The sequence below is a fragment of the Pseudorasbora parva genome, chromosome 7 (genome assembly GCF_024679245.1).
Source record: "Pseudorasbora parva isolate DD20220531a chromosome 7, ASM2467924v1, whole genome shotgun sequence".
Taxonomy (NCBI): Eukaryota; Metazoa; Chordata; class Actinopteri; order Cypriniformes; family Gobionidae; genus Pseudorasbora; species Pseudorasbora parva.
The window spans coordinates 7,068,202-7,089,416 of NC_090178.1; the positions used below are offsets into that span (position 1 = coordinate 7,068,202).

Sequence of the window (21,215 nt, forward strand, 5' to 3'; positions counted from 1 at the left end):
GCGATTTGCTCAAGTTGAAAAATCTGAACTTTGGCGGATATTTGTGCCGCGTTAACCAATGAGGAGCCTGCTCACTACTGTCACATGGTGAAGTGATGGATGGGAAACCCTGAGGCCAGAGTAATTTAAAAATACTACGGTTATTGTGTCACAAATTGTAGTTTTAAAAGTTTTTCAGGCGAGAATGTAGTTGTTTCACAATAATTCATAATTATGTCAGAATGAGTGAATCTGTGTGTCTAGTACATTATATGCCCACATATGTTGAGCAGTAGGATGGAGTAAATAAAATTGCTAAATAAACATTCATAGATCAGTACTTTTTACCTTGAATGCTGCGTTCACACCGCACGAGAATGACGCGATTCGCGCGAGTGATTTACATGTTAAGTCAATGCAGAGACACGAATAGGCATTCTGCTGCGCGATTCGTGCAAATGAGGCGGCGCGAATGGCGGGATTCGCACGAATGAGGCGGCAAGGATCACGCGAATTGAGCGTTTTGAACGTGTGATTCGTGCAAACCGCGCTGCGTTAACCAATGAGGAGCCTGCTTACTGCTGTCACGTCCCACCTGGTGAAGTGACGGATGGGAAACCCCGAGGCCAGAGTAATTTAAATTAATTTAATTTACTGTTATTGTGTCACAAAATTTAGTTTTAATACTTTTTCAGGCGAGAATGTAGTTGTTTAAAGCTCAAATATGTGGTCTATTTATTAAGAGAGCTCCTATTTGAAAATTTGATCTGGCATTTTCGCAGGCGATCAGCGGAGCTCAACGCTCATCAACCCCGGTGAGAGCAGCCTTAACTCGGCTAGTCCTTCTGCTGACTGCCGCTGCCTGGCAGAAGCCCCTCCCATGACGCACATTCGCGTCTGTTGTGCAGTGAAATTTTTTCTCACGCGAAGAAAAATTTCTCACGCGAATGAAGCGAATGGATTTAAAATGTTCACGCATCCAATCGTCATTTGCGTGCGGTGTGAACACAGCATAATACTCAAGTACATTAAAAATCAAGAAAAATTTAAAAGGAATAATTCCATTCACTTAATGTTTTTACTGGAGTATTATTTTATTAGGATATCTGAGCTTTTACTCAAGTACTTGATTTGAGTACTTCGTCCAACACTGGAGATTATTATTTTTCATTTTTGCTCTCAAAAATACAATGCTGCATAAATTAAAAATTATATTTATAAAATCTATTTAATTCATATTTTAATTCTTCAGAACTGTCAAGTAAAATATAGGTAACATATTGTCATGCAGTGTGACTGTCCTAATCATGCACTGTGAAGAACACAAACATGTTCAAATAAGCAATGTGCATGAACACAGTATGTGTGTCCCAATTCAGAAGCTTTATCCCCCGAAGACAGAATGTGTCACAGTGGTGCGACGAAGACTGTCCCGTATCGAAGGATGCTTTAAATGTGGTCTCGAAATACATCCTTCTGATTCTATTTTTGTTTTCCATTCAAAAAATAACACCAAACATTTTAAAATGACATAAGGGTGAGAAAATAATGTCATAATTTACATTTACAAGTTATCTAATTACTATTACTAGGGAAACTTAATATTCAACAATATTGTTAATGGTCAGACTGTACTAAAGCTGTTGTATGAAAACTGAACTGGACTAAGAGCTGGAAGATGACATCACTTTTTTGCAGAACTGCTTTATAGATGAAAAGACCCAACATAATAATTGATGATGAATCAACACTGAACTGACTTCAGATGAAATGCATTATTTTCCTGATATCACTGTAAAGCTGCTTTGAAACAATCTGTATAAAGCGCAATATAAATAAATGTGACTTGACTTAAACAGGTAAACCTTCAGTTTGTCGTCCTGTACACTCAAACAAAGAGACTCTGATGCGTCTTTGTTTTCACTCACATGAGCAGACGGCTGCTGAATTTCTCTGCGGCGGGTCGATGGCTAGAGCCAGTTTTCCCTCGTTCTGTCATTCCCCTGTGTAAATATGTTTGGCCGCTGACCCTCACGGCCTACGGGCGTCTGTCTTACCCATGAACCCCTGGCTTCCTGCTCCATTCATCTCAGTAATTGTCTGTATGAATTATTTACTTGACTCTGAGGGCGAATATGAATTTAGTGTGTCTAACCATTACTCTCTGGTTCAATTATCAGAACGGGACATTATGGGAAATGACAGTAGAAATGATTACAGAATTCATGAGATGTAAAATGCATGACCTCCCAGAGTTTGTATATGTGTATGTACATCAATCATGCCATATCTTTGTATTCATGGGCAATTTTTTCTTCAGCCAGGACCCAAGGCATTACAAAGAGAGAAAAGCAGAAAAGGAGACACTTACCAGAAATATCCTCTCCAGCTGATCCTGAATGTCCTTCATGCCCGGGAATGCCGCCACTCCCTGGATCATTTCCACGAAGATGCAGCCAACACCCCTGAAAAACAAACACCATTGCCACTATTCATTATAAAAAGAAAGAATCAAGCAATCAATCAACTTTATTTATATAGCGCTTTCACAATGATGATTGTTTCAAAGCAGCTTCACAGTGTTAAACAGGACAACACACTGCAACAAAATCAGATTTGGCTGTACAGTCGTTCTGGAGAAAACGTATTTTAATTTATCATATACCGACAATGTTGGCAGATCAATATTATAGTTATAGAATTAAATAAGACCTAATTAATACATTTAATTTGTATATTTAGTTGAATAACTTGGATCATCATTTTAGTGTCCCCAACTGAGCAAGCCAAAGGCGACAGTGGTGAGAAACCAAAACTCCACCAGGGCATGATGGAGAGAAATAAACCTTGGGAGAAATCAGGCTCAGTCGGGGCGCCAGTTCTCCTCTGGCCTATTATTAAACAGGGTATGATTATTATTCTGGCAACCTTACAGGTCAGAAATCATATGGTAAATGGTAAATGGACTGCATTTATATAGCGCTTTTATTCAAAGCACTTTACATTTTGCCTCACATTCACCCATTCATACACTGACGGCGATGTCAGCCATGTAAGGCACCATCCAGCTCGTCGGGAGCAGTTGGGGTTAGGTGTCTTGCTCATGGACACTTCGACACTTGGTCAGGTGGAATTGGGGATTGAACCACCAACCTTCTGGTTTGTAGACAACCTACATGAACCACTGAGCCACTGCCGCCCCCATATTATTTCGGAATATTCGAAATTTCTGGATATCACACAAGAGACTTTTATTGAGACAGAGGTTTATTGAGGATGATGCCTCAATTGCACAAGAATATGAATTATTGAAAGAAATTAAAAAGTATAAGAAAGAAAAGCAAAAAACAAAAATCAAATACATATTTGACTATTTGTTTCTACTTGGCCGGTAGGATATCTGAACTTATTTAACAATATTTGAGTGAATTATGATAAAAATAAAATAAAGTAAGATCAAACTTACTACAAAAGGCTACTATGTTATTAAATAATACAGCATTATGATAAATGATAAAGCAGCATTATATCAGCCATCAGCTGATATAAATAGTGTGTATATGTGTGAATGTGTAGATATTCTGTAAGGCCATGAGGCAGTGAGTGTGTGGCACATGCTGGTGTGTTTCATCGGCTGTCGGGCTCAATTCGTCAGCGCGCAATTGTTTCCTGACACTTTCTAGCCCAATGCACACGGCCGCCGCGTCCTTCTCTGACAGAAATTGGGAAAGAGCCACACAAAACCAACCTCGCCAGCAATGAGATGTAAAACTGAACCGGTCTTTTCAGAATCTGTCCGTCCGTCTCCGTCGCAGTCAGACCCCTCACCTCAACACACTCAGGTTTAAAATGTGGATGTGATATCAATTTTTCTTGAGCGACTCGAACTGACTGGCAGGTGGCTGATAAGATGTCAGCTTAGAGACGTGATGCCTCGCAGTTGGGCGGAGACGACCTTGTGCTAATCCCCATCCTGACTGATGCGCTACTGCATCCGCGACATGAACGTGTGACAGGGAAAACCTCCCGCACATGCGCGTCTACCTGCAGCCATGTGGAAAAGTGCCCTTCTGATCGGACCACCTGCTCCCAGTTTCCCTCTCTTAATTGGCAGCGGTGGCTGCAGCTGCGGTCCTAAGAGCAGCTCTGGTCACGGCTCATTTCACAGGACAGCAGCTCCTCCCACCTCTTTAGACCCATAGACCACCACCAAAAATATGGGCCAATTAATCCAAATCTTTATTTAAAGGGGTGGTTGCATGCGATTTCCCTTTTTTAACTTTAGTTAGTGTGTAATGTTGCTGCTTGAGCATAAACAGTATCTGCAAAGTTACAGCGCTGAAAGTTCAATGCAAACGGAGATATTGTCTTTTAAAGTTACGGCAGTTTATTGCCTACAAAAACGGCCGGTTTGGACTACAACGAGCTTCTTCCTGGTTTGGTGACATCCTAAACCTTCGCTAGTCACCGCAAATGTGACTTCTGCCCGTAATGGGAAGGGGCGTGGCGTTTCCGGGACAACAAGAAAAAATACGGCGTTTTAAAAAAAAGGAAGTATTAAGGCATGTTATACTGCGCCCCATAAACACAACCAAGCCTAGAAAAAAACCATGGAACCACACCTTTAATAGCAATTTGATTTCATAAACACTTTTTGTTACCTATTATGGTCCCCTTTCTACATGATGTAATAATAAGTCTCAGGTGTCCCCAGAATGTGTCTGTGAAGTTTCAGCTCAAAACACCCCACAGATCATTTATTATACCATATTGTAAATGTACATTTTTTAAGTGGAAGGAAAAAAACGCAGTTTTCGTGTATGTATCTTTAAATGCAAATGAGCTGCTGGTCCCGTCCCCTCTTTCCAGAATGCCTTTGATTCTCTGCCAAAAACTAACAGATCTTTTTGGTTTTTAGTATCAGCTGTATCGCAGTCACGTAACATTGGCGTTCTTCATCATCATAACTTCTATTATCTGCATGCGTTTTAAAGCCATATCTAAACTGAGTGCACACATCTGACGCACGCACACAGAATGGATGGATACATATACACAGCTGGACGCGTACATATTAAATCCCTTTAACAAGTAATTTCAATCGGCCATCTTTGAAACACCTATTAGGCATGCAAGTGCAGCTCTATCTCTTTGAATGTGGAAATATAAAATCCAAAAGTGTTCGCCAAGCTTACGATTAAATTTCATATTTAAAATTACCAATGAAATCGGACAACAACTGCCTCATAAATTTTGTTTCTAAATGCTCGAATCATGACAAAAAACTGCATTATTCAGCTTGGACAAATTACGTATTCCTAAACCAGTGTCTCAATACACTGCTTGTTTCTATAGCAACCGGAGCTTCTGATGGCAGCTGCAGTGATGCAATGACTTTACTAATCAACGCTTTCATTTAGAAGGCGGGGCTTATTCACCATATTGGGCATTGCACTCTTTCCCATTCATAAGTAATCTGAATAGCGGAGGTGTACCGTCTTCCTATATATAAAGTCTTTGACAGCGTGTCCCGTGAGTATTAAAGGTCCCATGGCATGGGTTGTTTTATTGTTTTATAATGTTTCCTGGGGTGTACTTATATTGATAGTATGGTTTTTACATCAAAAAATGTCATAATTTAGAAATAAAAGGCATTTTTTCTATACTGATATTAGCCCTCTGTTTGGAATGCTCTGTTTCAAGAGGCGTGTCTGCTGTGAGTCTATAGTGAAAACACCCACTGTTGTGATTGGCTGACATTTTTGCCTTTAAAATTAGCGGATAACGTGCGGATGGGGGCGTGGTTTAGTCAGGCGAGCAGAGCAGCTGCAGCGCTGCCATTAGAGAGAGAGACAGAGAGAAACGGAGCTGGGGAAGGATTGTTGAGGAAGTGTTATTGTACCGAGTTTTTGAGAGAGCAAGTTTATTTTGTTTGTATCTGAGAGCTCTGAATAAACACGAGTGAACTTTGCAACGTTATTTCTCTCACAAAATGCTTTCACCACAGCTAACAGCAAACAAACACGACATCGACATGAATACAGTAAGAGCTTCTGTTGAGCATAATGAGCAGCGTCATTCAAACGTGTGATTGACCGATCCGAACATTATAAAGAGTGTTCTTTGATCGCTCTCTGTAGTTTAATCATTTAAATAACAGATTTGTCTCATGCTGCTAACAGAAACAACGTTAAGTTGATGGTTTTAGTCACTGGCTTGATTCACTGATGCATCAAGACGGCCAGCTGCAGGACTGACAGTTTTAAACGATTTAGAAAGAAAGTCTGTGTGAACTTGAATGATTAGCTACACATCAGAACTCACTGATCCCAGATCAGGCATTAATGAACACTGTTATTCACTGTTTGTGGTGGTGCTGTTGAATCCGTATAGTAAAGCCTGTGCTGCTGACATCCGCTGATAAAACTGACTCCTTTCTCTACTAATTCTCTGGGCGGGCAAAGCAGAGGAAGGGGAGGAAACCTTTCCTGGTATGACGTCATAACAGGAGAATTCAGGATCGGCTCGTCTGAGCTCTCATTTTTTCAAAGGCAGAGAAAGAAAGCCTGAACTCGTTTTATACTGATCAAAATTTCTACCGACTTGGGGAAAACATTCAGGCTAGGGGAACTCATTAATGTTGAAAAACCTCATAATTTCATGCCATGGGACCTTTAAACTAAGTTCCCGTTCACTCTTATTGCACTTAAACTGTCAAATACATACAAGGTTATATCAAAAACACCTATTTCACATAAACACGTTTGCTGCTCGCACAGACATCACACGTCTTCAGCGGGTAAGGCTATGTAGAGTTGTAAACAGAGAGTCACCGAGCACCACAAACAAATAGCTGCCACTTTTTACAGTTCCTCCTAAACCGAAACAACTAGCTTATGTTGCCTTCACTGTGTGTCATAACCATAATTACAAGATGGCAACATGTGCACATGATCTGCAGCAGTCAGGTGGTACAAGCAAGAGCTCTGTAAATTGATTATTATTGTAATGTTATGTGCTTTGAAACATGGAGTAATTTACTGCTGTCTCTTGTCTTGTGATGCTTTGCAGACTCTGCTTAAGCGTCCATGTGCTTTGAAGGAGGCGTGACTTTGGGGGCGCTCTGAAGGGAGGGTGGGATCTCATGCTAGCTTGCTATTGCTACTCTGCAATTGTCTAACCTACCTTTAAGGAAAGACACTACAGGCAAAACCATTGTTCTTTCATGCATTGGTCAATTTTGACATTTTGGGCTATTTGGCTTTTAAGACTAGTGGAAAGACAACATCCAAAACACACATTTAAATGTACTGTGATGAATTAATTGGGAAAAGTGTAGTAATATCTATTAGTTAACAAGTTCACTCTATTCACCTGTGGTGTCTTCCCTTATAGTTAATAACACAACGACAGTCTGTTGATACAATATCACAGTTATATCAAATGTATAATGTGAATTTAATCTATAACTTTTGCATGTAATATGCTTGTTAATGCGAGTGGTTGTTAAGCACATTATCATGCACCACAAGAAGCTGAGTTTTAAATTAAGGTTTCATTCTTGCCTTATTTGAATGATTTACGGTTTTAATTCCATATGCAAATTTTGACATATGACAGATTTTATCCAGGACCATATCCGTGCATATCCATGCAAAGTTTCATTACATTATTGATTATTATTCTAGCGTCATCATGCTCTCCGTAGCACCAGACTGAAATTGCAAATCCACATAATTTCACACTTGTTCAAGATTTTCCACCCTAAAATGTAATGTATATTATATTTCGGGATATAATTTAAACTCAATAACCAAGAGGATATCACTTTCACTTTCAAGATTACGTGACATTTTTGTGACATTTGAGTGACATTTTTCTCATCCACTTGCTGAGACACGAAAGCATGAATGTGAAAGGTCTGCTGGACTGGGACGGAGCTGGTCCAATGCGGCACACACACACACGCACACACGCACTCACACACGATGGCTGTGATTCTAATGACTGTTGATTTGTGCAGCATCTGTGTAACTGCCACTCAAGAGAGGAAAACACTGCACACACTCCACTGCTCTCACATCGATTCACACACGGGGCAGAAGGGGTTATGAGAATGAGAGCGATAAGATGATAAGAAAAACAACAACTACAGTCTAAAGACACAAAGAGAAATAGAAGAGACCTTATGTGATGAAAAGAATGGAAAGGACACAGGATATAGTTTTGAAAATACACACACACACACACACACACACACACAAAAATGCAACTATCATAATATTTTAACAAATATATGAAAATATATATAACCTACACTCACCGGCCACTTTATTAGGTACATCTGTAACACTGCCCATTACTAATAATCAGCCAATCACATGGCAGCAATGCTTTTATGAATGTGGACAGTTCAAACTGAGCATCAAAATGGGGAAGAAAGGTGATTTAAGTGACTTTGAACGTGGCATGACTGCTGGTGCCAGGCAGCTTATCTGAGTATTTCAGAAACTGCTGATCTACTGGGATTTTTACGCACAACCATCTCTAGAGTTTACAGAGAACGGTCCGAAAAAGAGAAAACATCCAGCGAGTGGCAGGCAAAAATGCCTTGTTGAAGCACACAGGAGAATGGCCAGACTGGTTCCAGCTGATAGAAAGGCAGTAGTAACTCAAATCATTACAACCGAGGTCTGCAGAAGAGCATCTTTGAACCCACAACACGTGCAACCTTGAAGCAGACAAGCTACAACAGCAGAAGACACACCGGTGCAACTCCTGTCAGATAAGAACGGCTAACTGGAGGCTACAATTTATACGGACTCACCCAAAACTGGACATTAGAAGATTGAAAAAACGCTGGTGTGATGAGTGTGGATTTCTGCTGTGACATTCAGATGATAGGGACAGAATCTGCCGTAAACAACATGAATCCATCCTGCTGGTGGTGTAATGGTCTGTTATATATTTTCTTGGCACACTTTGGGCCCCTTGGTACCAAATGAGCATCATTTAAATGCTACAGACGACCTTAGAATTGTTGCTGACCATGTCCATACCATCTTTTGATGGCTACTTCTAGCAGGATAACGCACAAAGCTCAAATCATCTAAAACTGGTTTCTTGAACATGACAATGAATTCACTAAACTCAAAAAAACTCCACAATCACAGATCCCAATCCAATAGAGCAGCTTTGGGGCGTGCTGGAACGGTAGATTTGCATCATGGATGTGCAGCAGACAAATCTGCAGCAACTTTATGATTATATCATGTCAGTATGGACTAACATTTCTGAGGAATGTTTCCAACACCTTGTTGATTTTATAACACAAAGAATTAAGGCAGTTCTGAAGACAAAAGGGGTCCAACCCGGTACTAGCAAGGTGTACCTAATAAAGTGGCCAGTGAGTGTTTACAAATATAATAATATTTGTATCTAAAAATACATATATGAACATATATAAAATGTATACATATATAATATAAAAATACATAACTATCTTTTAACATTAATAAAAATATATAGAAATATTTTAACATCATAGAATATAGAAAGAGATCAGAAAAGAAAGGAAAGAATAAAGAAAAGGAAATGGAATTTGGCTGCAAATTATTTTGAAATAAAATCAATACTGCAATATGGCTCAGTGTCTTTGTCTAAACATGCAGGCTGGAATATAATAAAATAAATATAAAATAATAACAAATATAAAATAAAATAAAAGCTTGATGGGTTACATTTTGAAAATTAAGATACAAGTATTGTATTTTTTCACTAAAAGAAAATAATCTTTATTATTAGTCTTATCTTAATTTTTTATTTTATATATATTACAATAGTCAACACTCTATTTTAAGGTAACGTAGTTACAGTGGCCCTCATTTATCAAAAGTGCGTACACCAAATTTTCAGCATACACCTTGCGTACACCCAAACCCACGGGGACTTTGAGATTTATCAATATGGACATTGGCATACGGCACGCTCAAATCCTACGCCAGCTCAGGAGGTGGTGTACGCACGTTTGGAGTTAGCGCGAAAATGCGCAGAAAAACAATTCCTAACATTACAAAACGCACTGACAAAGATATGCTGTATTATGACCCACTGTAAAACAACAACAACAACATTGCGATTATAAACTTCAGTGTTTATTTTTGTGCAACATAGACTTCAATGTTTAATTTGTGTGACTATAGGCTACCAAAGCATTTGAGGCATGTATTCCTCCGGTTGCGAGCCTGTGCGGCAGCTGCACACGGACTGGGACTGAATAATACAAATTACATTCTTCTTCTTTTAAATAATAATAATAATAATAATAATAAAATAAATAATAACGGCATTCTTCTTCTAAATAACAATAAGCGTCATTAATAATAAAAATCCTAATAATAAAAAGAATCTTACAAATTGTCATTCAATTATTAATGTGAACATCACATCATCATCATCATATGGTACACCCCAATACATAATACGAAATAATACCGTAAATAAATAATATCATAATACCGTGATACGAAATTAAATGCTAATTGTTTCAAAACATGTTCTGTAAAATAATGCATTGTGATAATTTTTCATCCAAACAGCTTTAAACTGCTGGAGTGCGCTTCTCAACCTCCTCACTATTAACAGTACTTGTAATTTGGGTCCATATTTTGTTTTTGTGGGTGCTTTTAATCCCACTCTTTAAACTCCCAAATACAACTATTTTGTTTTTTTCCACTTCCCTGGTAATGGTCTTGATGGGCGCGTATCAATCATCTCACTAGTTCAGTAGTCAGGGCACTGATCAGGGAGTAAGCCCACTGACTTATGTCCTAATCAGTGCCCTGACTAGTGGACTAGTGAGATGATTGAGGCGCGCCCGATCTCCACGTCGGAGAAGTTTCGTTTCTTTGCCGTTTTCCGTGTGTCCATGGAGTACAATGAGGGCGTGGGAGAGGCGGAGACTTGAATATATAGGGGCGTGTTATCAAGGGCAGGTATTGTGACACCTGGATTGCAGAGGTGCGCACAGTTTAATAAATCAGGCGATGAGAGGAGTGTAAGCATAATCTTACGCCAACATATAAGCCCGTTTCTACGCAAGATTGATAAATGAGGGCCATTGTACTTACTCAAATAAGAACTAAATAATATTCATTAAATACATACTTCCTATAGAGTTACGGTTTGGGTTTGGTTGATAGTTAGTTGCATGCAATTATGAATAAGCTATTGTGATGGTAAGTACATATAACATATGTCACAAGGACACTGTAAAATAAAGTTTTACCATTATCTTTGTATAATAATAATAATCACGCTAAAAACAATTAAAAAAAATGTCAAATTGAGTTGCTTAACAGCAGAAATGTGGCCTATAAAAACAAAAAAATCAACACTAAAAAAAAAACTAGTGTTTCTTTTGGAAAAACTCAAAAATTGATAGTGAATTGATCAAATAACTACAATAACTAGAACTATATGGAGCACAGGATGTAGTTGTGATCTGTGTGTACTGATGCAGATATGTTATGGAGGAGCCTCACCACATGTCCAGACAGGTGGAGTAGTCAGTGGAGCCGAGCAGCACGTCTGGAGGACGATACCAGAGAGTCACCACCTCATTAGAGTACGTGTGGCTGGGGACCGACTTCGCACGTGCCAGACCTGCAGAAAACACACACACACACACACACAATCATTACTTAGTGGACGGAAGTTTAAAAACGCATCGCTTTGGACAAAAGCAATGCATAAATGTGAAGTAGATAACAGCTCACTGAGATCTCTGCTCCGCTCAGTTCACATGAGATGTGACAAACCGAGCCGTCCTCCCCAGGTGCCGAGGCGTGCTTAATTAACCCGTTTCACTTAAACACACTTGACTTCCTGTATTTGGAGAGCTGCTCAGCGAGGGGGCGTTTAAAGCAGGACGGAAATAACAGCCAAGGCTTCACGCCAGTATAATTTGCAGTCAATAATCCTGCCGCTAAACAATGGGCTGCGTCTGAGAGACTGAGAGGCCATGATTTAGGTTAACACACCGACGGAGCCTCTAATCATCATTACACTAAACCGGAGAGTAATAGTCACCCGGGTGGCATCGCAACCCGCATCCGTGCGTCTAATTGATGGGGGAGCGAGAAAACGAGGAGGAGCGGATGAGAGGTCAGCGAGGTCAGAGATGATGAAGGCGATCGAGGAGGAGTGAGGACGTCCTTTCCTGGTTATGAGGCGGTCGTCATGGCAACGCAGCGGTCGAGCTGACATTACCTATGAACGCCGGCTGAAGGAGATCGAGGAAGCGTCACGCAACGAAGGCCTGCGCGTTCAAAGAGCTCGGCCGCCCGCCTGCCGCTCAGGAACTCTGCGGGTCTCCGGAGGGGGGCGAGGGTCAAGTGGAGTAAATTATACATCACTTACTGCCTCAGAGTGACGTGATGGCACGAAGACGGACAGAGAGAGATGAGGAGGCAACCAGAAGAGATAGGAAAGAAGATTAAGAATTAGGAAATTAGGAAGAAAATTAGAAACAATTATGGCTGCACGAGGTTTCAAAATAAAATAGTGATATGGCTTGCGCGCGTTTCACACATACTCCGTCTGCAGTGCGTGTGCGGTGCGTGTGCGTTGCAGGAGCCCCACACCCTGTAGTGCTTTCACATATGCTGCGTTTGCAGTCCGCAAATGATCCGCTGTTGCATACCACAAACACAGCATTGATTCATTATTTTTTATTTAAAATCCAAAAGTTTTTACTGAACATGCCTCGTCAGAATTCCAATTTTCTTTGTTTACTCTTTAATAGAAGTCAGGTTACATAGCCTACTACATTTAAACAACATTTTATTAAATTCATTTATTCATATTTATATACTTTAGATTTAGCTCACACAAGTGGCAAAACATTTAAACATAGGTTATAGCCTTAAATCACAAACATTTTAAACTAGAAACTTACAATAGTCTATTCAAAAACAGCCGACTCTTGTCTTTTCTTTCGTTTTTACACCCTTTTAAAAGAAATCCTGCAGGTCAAAAAGAACTTTGCTTTTCACCTCCAAGAAAGTACGAGTGCTATCCATTATGGCACATTTTTTTACCTAAATGCCAGGAAAGGTGTCGTTTGGTTGCTTTACTTGAGAAAAAAAAAGCCATGTGTTGACTTTGAAACAAGAGTATATTTTAAATGATATGCATCTGTGGTGAAATTACTAGATTTTTGCGTCAATACATGTTTATTTTAATGCAAACAATGTTCTACCACTTTAATGTGCAAAAAATAGACTCGGTACGAAAAAAAAAACGATCCGTGCACTGCTGCAGACGCAACGCACCTGGAACAGACTGACGGACCGCATCCGCGTGCAGTGTGAAAGCTGTCATCCGTTAACATGGGTACGGAAAAAAATACGCACCGCACACGCACTGCAGACGGAGTATGTGTGAAACGGGCGTTAGTGTGATTGTCAAATCATGCAGGCTGGGATTTAAATAATGATACTACACGCAAGTACTTAAAATAAAGTACGTTTTTTACATATATAATGTATATATTACACATATATAATGTATATATTTGCATATATAATGTATATATTAACATATATAAAAATTTTACATATATAATGTCACATTCACACATTTTTACATATATAAAAATATAATATAAAAAAAATACACAACTATTTCATTAAAGGTGCACTATGTAGTATTTTTGCAGTAAAATATCCAAAAACCACTAGGCCAGTGTTATATATTTTGTTCAGTTGAGTACCTACAATATCCCAGAAGTTTCCAACTATTTGTAAATTGTGAGAAAATTGCTATTTTAACTAAGGACAGGGACGTTTCAGCATTGCATTTGAGGGAGTCGCCTGTCAATTGCGTCATATCTGCGTTACCCTCGGTTTCGGCTTTTATTTCGCAGGAGCGCTTTACTCTTAGCAGTGTGAACAAGTGAACGCACGGAGTAAAGTCATAACATCGTTTTGAACACACATAAATGTATCTAATATAATAAACAGAGCTACATTACCTCAAAATCATAACCGGAAGAGCGGATCTGTGCAGGCGCCCGGCGAATGTGTCCCGTCCCGTCATAATAAAAGTCCCGGTATTCGCAAGGCGGGTATTTGTTTAACAATCGCTCCAGCAGCTGTGCTCAGGTCCACAACACTCGGTCCTGCTCTGCTTTAGACTACAGTAACGTTAATAACCGCATGCATGAACGTGATTTCTGCCCGAGTCCTATTTTCCACCGGCTGTGATGAGAAGACCACATCTCCCAAGATGCTGCGCTCACACTTTGCGTCATCAAACTACGATTTGTTTTGAATAGGCGCCCTCCAGTGGACGAAAGCTGCATAGTGCACCTTTAACACACAGATATATAATATGACAAATATACAACTATCTTACTAAAAACAAATATAATATAAATATACAACTATTGATATACTAACATAAATGAAAATGAATATGAAATATAATTTGTATATAATATTCTAAAAAAACTACTATCATCATACATAAAAATATACATGTATAATATAATAATAATATGCAACTATCAAGATATTTAATGATGAAATAAATATGTGCTACACCGGTTTCAGAGCGAAGAGTCAAATGAACACTGTGCTTCACTGGAAAAAAGGCAACATACATTTTTATCAAATTAAAAACTCTGTCCATTATATACAAATAAGCTTCTATTTTAGTTTAGTCAGCCATACACAAGCATCTTTATGAAATCTATACTGACATAAATATCTAAATGAACAGGGATTTATTCCACTATAACAAACACACAGCAGACAAAAGTGGGTCAGTCAATCTAAACACTGTTTGATTAAACGCCCCGTCTCACCTACACATCCATCAATGCAGACTAAGATCAAAATATGAAAAATGTAATGAAGGCATATTCGATACCACCAGTGTCACATGTCTGCTGTGGCGGAGATGATCGGGAGGAGTTTCATTACAGTGTCGTCATTTTCAGACATTTCTAGGATGCAATTAGATTGTTTGGCAGGTAATTTATGTGCGGTGTGATCGAATCCAGTGCTGATGACAGACGCTGCCCATTAGCGTCACCTTTTCATATGCAAAATGGATTAACTCCCTTATCAAGATGTTAATGAAGTGAATGAGCCAGCAGAATATATGCATGTCAATACCTGCTTTATCCGAACAACCTGGAGATGCGATTGTGTGTTTTAGTGTGCACACATGCACATGTATTCTGACACCTTTCTATCAGAACCAGCATTAATTCAAGAGCAATCTGAGCTACTGTAGCACGTCTGTTTGATCAGACCTTCACTCCCCACGTGCATCAATGAGCCTTGGCCGCCCATGACCCTGTCGCCGGTTCTCCGCTGTTCCTTCCTTGGAGCACTTTTGATAGATACTGATCACTGCAGACCGGGAACACCCCATAAGAGCTGCAGTTTTGGAGATGCTCTGACCCTGTCATCTAGCCATCACAATTTGGCCCTTGCCAAACTCGCTCAAATCCTTACGCTTGCCTATTTTTCCTGATTCTAATAAATCAACTTTGAGGACAAAATGTTCACTTGCTGCCTAATATATCCCACCCACTAACAGGTGCCATGAAGAAGAGATAATCAGTGTTAATCACCTCACCTGTCATAATGTTATACCTGATTGGTGTATATACATATGCTGTGTTAATCCCTGAGGGACGAGAACAATGGCACTAAAATAGAGAGTAAAAACTCTCCCAAGGATTAAATGATGGAGCTCAGCAAGAAAATGGAGGATTCACAATTCACATTAGGCACATCTAAAGCAGCATATAGCATCATCAGGACTATCATACACTTTATATTCATTCAGCTCAAAAAAAGAAAATCTCTGAGATCCAACTAAAGCTCTCAACTCCTTATGGAAGCTTGTTTCCATCACGGAATAAAAAAATTGACTTTTTATCTCACAATTCTGACAAATTTTCCTCACAATTCTAAGATTACATCTTATGATCCAGAAGTTTTTCTATATAAACTCAGAATTGTGTGAAAAAAGTCAGAACTGTGAGACGTACAAAAAATAAACTCCCAATTATGAGGGGGAAAAAATTGTGAGATGTAAACTTGTAATTAGAGGAAAAAGTCAGAACCGTAAGACATAAACTCCAAACAGAGAGAAAAAAAGGTCAACATTGCCAGTTGTAAAAAAAAGGATATCATTTTGAGGTAAAAGTCCCAATTATCTTTTTTTTCCCTTTTTTGGCAGCTCCTCACATCCTGCTCTTGTCTTGTCCTTGTCTTGCGATCCTCGCAGGTCAGCACACCTCAAAGCATTAACCTTAAACACCTATCAGCACAGCAGATCTAGGTCTTTTATTAAAGAGCTCGGTTTCATCACAGTCTCTGCAGGAGCTGGTCCAGAATCTGATTCATCTCACGGGGCCGCTGGAGCCCATCTGCTCCCCTGTCCCGCATCCCATCAGCGGCTTCATATAACGACACGTGAGGGAACAGCGAGTGGATTCCTGAACTCAGTCAGCAGATGTTCAGTCCACCACAAACACACACGAGAGGGTGTTTGAACACGCTCCTGCAAACAGTTTGTCGACTCTGTGGTGCTCATGTGGAAAACACACGTTTAAGCGCTTCCAAAATGGCACATGATTTGGAAACTGAAAATCACAGCAAAAGTGCTCAAGAGTGTCCGTCTGTCTGTTCCCATAAAGCACTGCATCTCCCACACACTTAAACTACTCTGCAGATTTTGCAATAAACTTGCAAACTACTTTAGCAAATTAATTTGATAAAATTGCTGTGGCTTAAACTTATTGGACTATTATTACATTATTATAGACTATTATTACATTATTATTACTATTATAGTTAGTTAGTTATCTATCTATTTATATTTTCCTTTAAGACTGGTAATAACTTTTTCTTTCATTTAAAATCTTTGCTCTAATTTGGAAAAAAGTAAAACTTATCCCTGATTATATAAATCTGATTTGTGTGTGTGTGCGTGCGTGCGTGCATGCGTGCGTGCGTGCGTGCGTGCGTGTAAATAAAATATACATACGTATAGGAAAAAAAAATCAGCGTCAACCTACTCAAAATATTTTGCAATATATATATATATATATATATATATATATATATATAGAGAGAGAGAGAGAGAGAGAGAGAGAGAGAGAGAGAGAGAGAGAGAGAGAGAGAGAGAGAGAGAGAGAGAGAGAGAGAGAGTACATATTTAATTAGATAATTCTCCATTTGTATATTTAAACATATTTTTAATATATATATATATATATATATATACAGTCTTGTTCAAAATAATAGCAGTGTCTACCTTTGACTGTACAAACTCAAAACTATTTTGTACAAACATTTTTTTTTTCTGGGATTTAGCAATCCTGTGAATCACTAAACTAATATTTAGTTGTATGACCACAGTTTTTTAAAACTGCTTGACATCTGTGTGGCATGGAGTCAACCAACTTGTGGCACCTCTCAGCTGTTATTCCACTCCATGATTCTTTAACAACATTCCACAATTCATTCACATTTCTTGGTTTTGCTTCAGAAACAGCATTTTTGATATCACCCCACAAGTTCTCAATTGGATTAAGGTCTGGAGATTGGGCTGGCCACTCCATAACATTAATTTTGTTGGTTTGGAACCAAGACTTTGCCCGTTTACTAGTGTGTTTTGGGTCATTGTCTTGTTGAAACAACCGTTTCAAGGGCATGTCCTCTTCAGCATAGGGCAACATGACCTCTTCAAGTATTTTAACATATGCAAACTGATCCATGATCCCTGGTATGCGATAAATAGGCCCAACACCATAGTAGGAGAAACATGCCCATATCATGATGCTTGCACCTCCATGCTTCACTGTCTTCACTGTGTACTGTGGCTTGAATTCAGAGTTTGGGGGCCGTCTCACAAACTGCCTGTGGCCCTTGGACCCAAAAAGAACAATTTTACTCTCATCAGTCCACAAAATGTTCCTCCATTTCTCTTTAGGCCAGTTGATGTGTTCTTTGGCAAATTGTAACCTCTTCTGCACATGCCTTTTTTTTAACAGAGGGACTTTGCGGGGGATTCTTGAAAATAGATTAGCTTCACACAGACGTCTTCTAACTGTCACAGTACTTACAGGTAACTCCAGACTGTCTTTGATCATCCTGGAGGTGATCATTGGCTGAGCCTTTGCCATTCTGGTTATTCTTCTATCCATTTTGATGGTTGTCTTCCGTTTTCTTCCACGTCTCTCTGGTTTTGCTCTCCATTTTAAGGCATTGGAGATCATTTTAGCTGAACAGCCTATCATTTTTTGCACCTCTTTATAGGTTTTCCCCTCTCTAATCAACTTTTTAATCAAAGTACGCTGTTCTTCTGAACAATGTCTTGAACGACCCATTTTCCTCAGCTTTCAAATGCATGTTCAACAAGTGTTGGCTTCATCCTTAAATAGGGGCCACCTGATTCACACCTGTTTCTTCACAAAATTGATGACCTCAGTGATTGAATGCCACACTGCTATTTTTTTGAACACACCCCTTTCAACTAATTCAACTAATTGCCCAATTGCACAGCCTTAAGAGCGTGCAAATCATGAATGCTGGGTCTCATTTGTTTTCTGAGAATCTACTGAACCTAAATATATATATATATATAGTGTGTATATATATATATTTTTGTTTTGTTTTTTTAATTATATAAAATATGTTTAAATATGCAAATGGGGAATTATCTAATTAAATATGTACTCATTTGCACACATTTCCAGAACAGAAATCTGAACATTAAATAAAGCCATTTGATTTTGTTCAAAATAGAGTTTTTTTCTTTCCACTAGTCTAAAAGAAGGCATGTTACAGAAGTAAAATAGCCCATAATTGACCACTGCATGAAGAAACAATGGCTTTTCTAGTAGCGTCTTGCCTTAAATCTACAGTGACCTCACATCTCATCTAGCGAGTGTCGTCTTTCCCTGCAGATGATGAAGTGTTATAATGGGGGAACAGTAGATTCATGTTTCTGCACACTTGTGGAGGACGGGTGGGCCACCGGTGACAGATCGGCTCCTAATGACCCCGCTGAGGACACCGGCAGAGCTGCGAGCCGGCGTTTGTGCTGAACCGCCCGGGCGGAGAAAGGGACCATATGCTGTGGCCCGCCGGTCCAAATGCCTCTTCAGCAGCTGTTTGAGGCCACTGAGCCACCAAAAATACACTGATTTTGGCAGGGCTGAGATTCTCGCTTGAATCACTCCGGCCCTAATTGAGTGGAAGGAACAACGTCCCACCAGGTATCTGAGAAGCAATCTGTTGGTCAAGCTGTCTGTCTGTCTCGCTCATGTTCTCGCCATGGTTCGGTTTTCTTTCTTTCATTTGTTCACATTTTATTTTGTTGTGAATGATGGCTATGACCAGCACTTGTCACGATTGTTCATCCTCCATTTCTCTCAGAACCCTGTCAGTCGCATGAGTTTTACTTCCGACAAAAGAGCCCAACACTGACACCCATGCTTGGAGCGGTTTTGGTTAATGGAGCATTTTTCCTGTTTTATATATATATATATATATATATATATATATATATATATATATATACACTATATATACATACACTATATATATATATATATATACACACTGTATATATTTTTGATAATATATTTTTGCAATAAGATTAATGCAAAATATTCAGAGTGTTTTGAGAGAATAGGAAGACACAATGCTTCATGGGAGTAGTAGACAGCCTCTGGTTTGTAATTGTGATTTTGACGGTGAACAGAACTATAAGCAGTTAAACAGTTCATCAGTCAGAGGTCAGCATGTCTCCATACTACTGCTCCAGCTCAATCTTCTCACTAGTCGCTCTTCTTCTGTTATACTGTTAGTGAAGTATGCGTGTCTTTTGTCTCTTAATCTTCTGCTTCAGACTCATAACAGGCCTGTTTGCTCTCAAAGCAGTCAATGCAGTGGTCAGTGTCTACCCATAATGTCATCATGAAAGGAGACTGGACATATGGTGCCACGACAAGGAGGGGTTACACACACACACACACACACACACACACACACACACAACAAGAGAACTGGTACTCTGGTACCAAATTGACGCTAAATTACAGAAAAAAGCAAAAACACCAGTCATTGTACGTTATCTGTGGTAGTGAATCATTCTGTACTGTAAAAGCAGTCTGAACATTAACTGTGAAGACAGCCGGAATAAAACCACCAAAATAAAATGGTTTGTAGGATGCTGGACAGCCGGAATAAAACTGTCCAGCATCCTACAAACCAGCGCTTTGATGCGGGTAGCCTGTTGCTTTCGCTCTCTCCCTCGCTCTCTCTCACGCGCTTCCGGTAGAATTGTCCGTAAGGCTCATACAAGGAAATTCCGCCCCCATTAACGTCAAAGGGGACGCATGATCTCAAAAAACTTGCCGAAACTTATGACTAACCGGAAGTAGTATTTTTGACAAAGAAATACTCCCATCAAACGTCCACCTTAACTTTTGAAACTTTGTCTATGTTTAGTATGGGATTCCAAGTCTTTAACAGTGTAAAAAGATCAGTATGCATGAAACAGCATTTCACCCCCCCTTTAAGGATGCAGCAGCAAACAGAAATGGAAGAAAAAGGGCTAACATTTACATTCCTATTCTGAATCAAGGCACATCATATAGCCTACATAAACTACCATTTTTTCTGTTGAACTTTTATTAGACTCCAGTTTGAAATGAAAGAAAAGGGTGTTTTTACACTGAGCACATTTGCTGCAGTCCAAGTTCGAGCGTTGCGTGCATCTTACATAATCACAAACATCCATAGGGTATGATAGAAAACCGAACACGGCTCAATATATTGGATGAAGGGGGTTTTTGTTGCATGCTTGTAAAGGGACTCTGTGGAGATTGCACGTGCGATGCGCGTACACACTGCAAGCTCGCTTTCACTCATATCCGAGGTAAATCATTAACCCCATCACCACTTACGTGTTTTATTGGACTATACATTACATCGGCTAAAACAAATGGGCAGGTTACTTTTCTGAACAAGAGCGCTCCCGAGTCTCTTACGCTGTTCACGTGAATGGTGGCACAGTTTGAGTGCAACCTTGAGGTAACCTAGTGCACTCGCAGGTCTGCATGACAGCTTTCACATTACCAATTTTTAATGCGAACCGTGCCCTGTTCTGAACTAAACTGCCAGTGTAAAAACTCCCTTTAT

The 21,215-nt window shown here is 39.5% G+C and overlaps 1 protein-coding gene across 2 annotated transcripts in view; it reads right to left on the reverse strand.

Annotated features, from left to right (window-relative positions):
- Window positions 1–21,215, reverse strand: part of cdk14 (cyclin dependent kinase 14) — a 223,704-nt gene that overhangs the window by 95,804 nt on the left and 106,685 nt on the right. For both annotated transcript variants that reach the window (XM_067447900.1, XM_067447901.1), the window contains 2 exons: window positions 11,523–11,643; window positions 2,351–2,444 (listed from right to left, as the gene is read on the reverse strand). In XM_067447900.1, coding sequence (XP_067304001.1) covers window positions 2,351–2,444; window positions 11,523–11,643 — 215 coding nt within the window. The remainder of the gene's footprint in view (window positions 1–2,350; window positions 2,445–11,522; window positions 11,644–21,215) is intronic.